This window comes from Gavialis gangeticus, unplaced genomic scaffold, assembly GCF_001723915.1.
Source record: "Gavialis gangeticus isolate Ggan-Ray unplaced genomic scaffold, GavGan_comp1, whole genome shotgun sequence".
Taxonomy (NCBI): Eukaryota; Metazoa; Chordata; order Crocodylia; family Gavialidae; genus Gavialis; species Gavialis gangeticus.
In genome coordinates this window covers 80,091,329-80,098,189 of record NW_017729024.1, presented here as the reverse complement: position 1 = coordinate 80,098,189, position 6,861 = coordinate 80,091,329, and the positions used below count along the sequence as shown (strand labels likewise).

At 48.5% G+C, this 6,861-nt stretch overlaps 1 protein-coding gene across 1 annotated transcript in view; it reads left to right on the top strand.

Moving 5' to 3' along the window:
- Window positions 1–1,536: 1,536 nt before the first annotated feature.
- Window positions 1,537–6,861, top strand: part of HINT1 (histidine triad nucleotide binding protein 1) — a 13,910-nt gene continuing 8,585 nt past the window's right edge. Inside the window, exon 1 of the mRNA XM_019517290.1 lies at window positions 1,537–1,677. Coding sequence (XP_019372835.1) covers window positions 1,567–1,677 — 111 coding nt within the window. The 5' untranslated portion in view covers window positions 1,537–1,566. The remainder of the gene's footprint in view (window positions 1,678–6,861) is intronic.

The following is a 6,861-nucleotide window of genomic DNA, read 5'->3' as shown; positions in this document are numbered from 1 at the left end:
TATCAAGCTGGGCCTTAAAGTGATGATTCTCAGCCAGGGTATCCCAGCACCCTGAGCGTTGGCGATATATAGGGGGTGCACATGCACCCCATGAGATCGGCCGTGCAGCCCCTGGAAGTCCAGCCACGAAACTGGCAGTGCTGGTGGAAGTGCGTTTCCAGTTTCGCTGCTGACTCGATGCCCCCCGACCCTCCAGTTGGCGATCTGGTGCCCACCTCAGACTTGGGAAGCACCAGTCTCCCATGACCCTGAGATCCTTTCATGGGTGCCACGGGGTAACACACAACATTAGCACTGACCACATCTACATGAGATGCTACGTTGCTGTAGTGATGAGGTATGGTGCAGCAGCTTGTCGCTGTGGTGATATACCATCGGGAGGCATGAACCGTGAGTGCAACCCCTCGGCCAATCTGCAATACATCTGACTGTGTAGGCATCAGTGCTGCAGTCACCTAGTTTTTTAATGAGAATGGGGTGGGAGACAGTGTCAAAGGCCTTCCTGAAGTCCAGAAAGACTACATCCACTTCAACATCTGCATCCAGTGATTTTGTGACCTGATCGTAGAAGGCAATCAGGTTGGTCTGACAGGACCTGCCCCTAATGAAACTATGCTGGTTGCCCTTGTGCATCATTCCTGCTGCTGGCCCACCACAGATGTGCTCCTTGATAATCTTCTCAAAGAGCTTCCCCAGGATTGAAGTAAGACTAGCGGGCCTATAATTGCCCAGGTCCTCCCTCTTCCTTTTTTTAAAGATGGGGACCGCAATGGCCCTCTTCCAGTCATCTGGCACCTGGCCAGAGCACCACAAGTGCTTGGTGATAACCCCTGCTAATTCTCTCAACACCCTGGGGTGGAGAGCATCTGGACCTGCTGATCTGAACACGTCCAGCCCCTCCAGAAGTGCTCTAACCCGGTCCTCCCTGGACCTAGGCTTGGCAGAGTTTCTCCCGAGGCCGTCCTGAATCTCAGTAGAGGTGTCCCAGTCCCTGCGCAAGAAAATAGAGGCAAAGAAACTGTTAAAGAGGTCTGCTTTCTCCTCTGATGTGATCACCAGAAACAACTGGTGCTTTGCACCAGAAACAACTGCTTGGTTACTTTTCTGGGGCCAGAGAAAAGCAAAAAGCAAGAGCTGGCAGTTGCCTGAAAAGGCTGAGAACCGCTGGGTAGAGGGCTGGAATAGAAGCAGAACCACCAGTGGCTCTCCACTGACGTGGCCAAGAAAAGAGAGGAAATACCGAAGAAGGGTGCACAGAGGCTGTACTGTGTCTCCGTAAGCCGGGATAGCAGGGAACGCAGCCCTGGGGATAGTTCATACAAGTGAGGCCTCCTGCGCATGCTCCTAGCACCCCCCCCCCGGCTCTGACAGCCCGGAGGGTACTGCAATGAGCAGCTGCAAAAAAGTGCGGAGTGGGCAGGGAGAGATCGGCGACGGGCAGGCGAGGGAACCAATCGCGACGGCGGCTTGCTGTCACGGGGGCGGGACTGGTCCAATAGGGGAGGGGGTGGGAATCGAAAGTAGTGTGGGGCGGGGTGGGGCTGCGCTGCGCTGCGGGAGCGGAGGATGGCGGACGAGATCAGTAGGGCGCAGGCGGCACGCCCCGGCGGCGACACCATTTTCGGCAAGATCATCCGCAAGGAGATCCCCGCCAGCGTCATCTTCGAGGACGAGCAGGTGGGCGGCATTGCCGAGGGGGGCTCCGTGGTGGTGCTGCGGCCACATGCCCGGCCCCTCCGCCTTCTAGTCATCGGAAATGAGGGCTGGGAGGGACCTCAGGCGGTCCCGTCTAGTCCAGACTGTGCTTAGAGCAGGACCAGCCCCAGCTAGTTCTTCCCACCCCCCGGTCCCGTCGGACCGATTCTGTTAAGCACTGGTTGAACCGCTTCTGCTGGGGCTCCAGAAAGCGTCTCCTGGAGAAAGCGCCCGCTGCACTAACACTGTCTGGCACCTGCCTTTGGCCAGCCTTGGGTTGGAGTGGCCCAGCTTTCACCCCCTTAGTGGAGGCCTGCTTTACTCTGCTTAATCTTAACTGGCCGGACCCAGCTCATCCTTCCTGCCAGCACCTGCTCCCTGCCCCTGTGTACCACCAGAGGCTGGGCAAAATGGACCTGGGGCCTGAGCCAGGAAATGGCAGTGCTTGTGCTTGCTGAGTTGGAGGTTCGGGTCTTAGCTGCGTGCTGCAGGCCAGGAATGCTGCTGTGAAGGCAGTGAAGTGTTTCTGCTTCTGGTCTGCCCGTCATCCGGCTACAGGAGAGTGAAGTCTTAATTGGGCCCTTGTGTCTGTCTGGTTGCTCCAGATGTTGGTGGCATGCCTGCCCATCTCTTAGGGGGTTTATACACATGCTTCAGAAATGTGTGTGTGTGTGTTGGGGGGGGGGGGGCAATTTAAGTAGAGTCTAATTAAAGTGCCCAGAGCATCTTAATGTATCAATATCCCCACACTTAAAAATGGTGGCTGGGTCAGCTTAACTAAAGATAGTTCAACTTGCTCCGAAGTGGCTTGGGGAGGCTGGTGCACAAAATGCTGGAGTATGGTATTTACCATGCTCCAGCAGACTCGATTAATCAAGCCTACTCCCACATGCTGTAATTACAGCACATCAGAGCAGCCTCACTGAATGTGTTTAGGCACCCTCGGATCCCAAGAGATTCAGTTCCTCCTTAATCCAGCCGAAGAGTCAAGTTCTTAACATGATGCAACACTGCAGGCTCCTGAATATTCAGTTTCTTGGCTTTGAAACTGACCAGTCAAACTGTTGGTTATTTTTCCCTGGAGCTAAAAGAGCTCTTTGCTTGTGAACGTAGGCCCCACTTTAAATATAGGGCAGGGAAATAGTAGATTGTTATGGCCTGCATGGCTACTGGCAGTTCCCTAGCATGGAAGACCAATGAGCCAAGATGGCAAACATGAAAATGGCTGGAATGCTTTCTGCCACAATCCTTGTGCTGCTGCTTTCTGTCCAGAAAGGGCATGTGTAATTCCCTTTATTGAAAAAAGTCTTCAGGCACTTTTGCTTTAACTGTAGTTAACTACAGAGATTATATTTCAGTAGTGAGTACAGTAAAGTCAGGTCTGCTCAGTTTGCTAGGAGTCAGTAATAAATAACCTCCTATGAGAAATTGGAAACTGGATTCCTCCTAACCTAAAGCCCTTCTGGAAGATTAATCTGCCATGTCTCTTAATACTGTAAGGGGTGGGGGATAGGAAGCCAGTTCTCTGTCTTTAGAAATCTAAAATTGCCCCTTCACCATTTCAAGATCTGGTAAGGAATTAGCCAACGTGAATACACTTTGACTACCAGGTATTTCTCTCTCTTGTGAGTAAATTATATAAGCTTGCAGCCTCAGACTGGATTTACCAAATATAGGACTGGCTTATTTTAAAGTTCATGTATATATTGTTATATGGGTGCATTAGCAGAACAGGGAGGAGATTTTTGGGGAACAGATTCAAGCCTCAGACTTATACTGACAAGATTAAGATTCAAATTATGTTTGATAACTTGGGAAAATAACCTGAAATATGTAGGATGCATTTTTCAGTAAGCACAACTATGAAGTCCTGTACTTGGGAAGGCATGATCAAATGCACATATACACAATGGGAAATGTTTGGCTAGGCTCCAGCATTGCAGACCAAGATCTGGAGGGTACATTGGACCTCGAACTGAAAGTAATTCAGCAGCCTGATATTATTGCGTAAAAGCTAATGACATAGTGCAAAGTCTTAACAGGAGTATTTAATGCAAGTCATGGGAAGTAATGCTTCTGCTGTCTTCAGGACTATCAAGACTTCCCTTTGAATCCTGTGGTCATTTTGGGGCACCACACTTAAGAAATATATGGACAAATTAGAGAGTCCAGGAAACAACAAAAATCAGTTTAGATCAGGAGTGCCAAACATCCCGCAGGCCAGATTTGGCCCATGTAATCATGTGATCCAGCCCATGGTTCTCAAACTGACTCTGCACACTACATTTTAGTTGGAGGAGGGGTGTGGGTTTGGTGCTGATCTGCATTGGGCCATGTGGGAACCAGTGCACAGAACTGGCCCAACAGGCTGCAGAATGCAATGCGCTCCCTGTGTCTCCTGCAGCATGTATGGCTGATCCAGCCCACAGGCAGCATGCATCTTGTGCTTCAGGTGGCACATGGGCTGGACCAGGTGCCATAAGCACTGCATGGGAAGCTGGCATGGGGCATACCTTGCAGGCTGCTCCGTGGTAGATTGGCCCTATGTGCTGGCTTCGGTATGGTCCGATCCACGCCAGCCCCAGAGCCAGTGCTCTGTGGGGTAGGGGGGGCTAGTTCAGCAGGGTGAAGTGCAGCTCCTATGCTGGCCCCCTGTGCAGTGTGAGCCCCGAAGTGGGATGGGTACTTGCTGCATGCAGCACAGGGGGCTAGCTTAGGTTGTGTGCTGCATGCTGAGACCCACTGGACCAGGCCTGAGTGCTGGCTTCTGGGGTGGCCTAGTTTGGCCTGTAGACCAGCTGGTCAGACAAATTTAGAGCCTTTAGCCGTGCGACAGTTTGACACCCCTGGTCTAGATGGCTTAATTTGAGGAAAGGTGTATAAGTACTGGGATTATACAGGCCAAGGAAGAGACATTTGACTTCAATATGGAAAGGATTCCTACCGCCCTGCCAAAAAAAAAAAAAATGCAATCAGTTGTTTGGTGTCTGCAGCAGGCAAGTGGAGAAGTAATGTTCTTATTTGGCAGCAAAAAAAGACTTACACGGGGTTAACAGTGTTTTGCCACTGCTTGTGACCCATCCCTGCCCTGGCTGCCCCCCACCCCCCCCGGGCTGCACCTCTGAAACCAACCCGGGCGATCCAGTTTCTGCAAAGGGGATAGATAGACAAGGGCCGGCGCTAGGACCATAGGAAAGCTGGCTACGCTGCACCAACGAATACATTGGATGTGGCAAGCAATAAGATCGTCAATTTGACTAGAGCCTACTGCTGATTCCCTGAGCTGCTGCAGGCTGGATCCAGTCCTATCCTGAGCCAAATCTGGCCCATAGGCTGTAGGTTGCCAACCCCTGACTTAGGCTGGTATGAGGAAGAGTTGTCTGTGTGTACTTAAGTACTGGATTTGATTATTTGGAGAAAGTATAGCATTTTCATCATTGGATGTGTAAGTGCAGGATAGGCAGCCTTTGTCTCAGATCGTTGTGACATAGGGTATGTACACTTGGCAGAGTTTGTAAAAGGGAGTGTGTAGTATCTGTCATGCTCATTCCATTGTCCCCCATGGATCTGATCCTGTTGCCCAAGGAGTGTGTGGCCCCTGGCCACTTAGAATTTGGAGAGCCCTGAGGTAAGGGAATCAAAGGTATCTGGTTGTGGTGCTAGCCATACGCTCCCATTAATGCCCTTGTGCAGAAACATTGATATATCTAACCCCTGCTGGCCTTCTAGGCTTGGGGTAGAACTGGGTCTTGGACTTGTATATTTTCCCTCCTGCTAGGAACAGTTTTAAAACTGGGATTAGAGAAAGGTCAAGGAAGGTATAAAATTCTTTCCCAAGTCATTTTTATGCAGATGACTTGCTCTAAATCCCTTATTTTGTGTCTAACAAGTAACCAGAGGCCTTCAGTTTAGCACAAGGAGAATTTTAAATAGATCTGGTAGGTAAAAGATGTTCATGTGTTCAGACTTGTCTTCCTCAAGGTATTACATAATTAACCAGTGCCAGTCATCACTATCTAACATTGTTATAATCTAGAGCCTAGCAGAAATTAATACTATATTTACTTGAATTTGAGTTGACCCTGAATTTTAGTACTCTTCCCCCTCCCCCCTTGCAATAATTAGATTGTATACATGGAAAATTTATAGATTTATTATAATTTTCCAGGTGAAGAATCTAATTATTGGAGGGTTGTCTTGAATTTGTGCTCTCCCCTCATGAAGCAGGGAAAGCAGTGGTGAGGGGGTGGTCAGGCGGCCCCCTTGCCATCTGCCCTTCCCCACTTCTTCTCCCTGCAGCCTTGCTGCCTCCTTTGCAACTTGCACCCCCACACTTCCCTCCAGTCTTGGCCTGCTCCAGGTTCCCCCCCCCCAACACTTACCAATAGGGATTGTAAACAAACTTTGAACAGGGTATGCCATAAACCCAATATAGAGTCTTGTACTTCTAAAGTGTCTGGCATATCTAGTGACTGAGGTAGGATCCTGCCCAAGGGTCTAATGTAGAATTGGCAATATGCAAGACACAGCTGACATTTTTATTTTCCATCTTTCAGTGACCAGTCTGTCATTTGGCCCATCTCTGTTATAATAGTGAATCTTCAAAAAGTGTGTTTGGCAATAGAATATTGTAGTGAAACAAGCTGCATTGCTTGTTGAAAGCACATGGCTAACACAGTTGGGCATCATGCATGTGTGAAAACAGGAAGTCACAGGTAAATTCTGTAGAAATAACTAAAATATTTGCTATATGGCCATTTTGTATTCTTAGTACTGAAGCTTTCATATTACTGACCATAGTATAAGGGACAAATAATTCAGTCAGATTCTCAAAAGTAAAGCTGGCTGTTGTACATAGAGAGATGGCAATTTCAGTTCACGCTTATCTTTTAGAGGAGTTGGGTAGTAATGATATGTTCAAGCTGTTCAGAGAAAGATAAGTTTATATATGGAATTAATGCTTTTCTGATTTTTTTTTTTTCCTCTCTCTAGTGCATTGCATTTCATGATATTTCACCCCAAGCTCCAGTACACTTTCACTTTAAAAAATTTAGTTTTTATTAACTAAAAAGAGGCATGTTATATATCCAAATTAACGTTGTATAGGAAACAGTTTTCCTATTCTGTGAAAATGTTAGTGATTTCAGAAATATTCCCATTCTACAT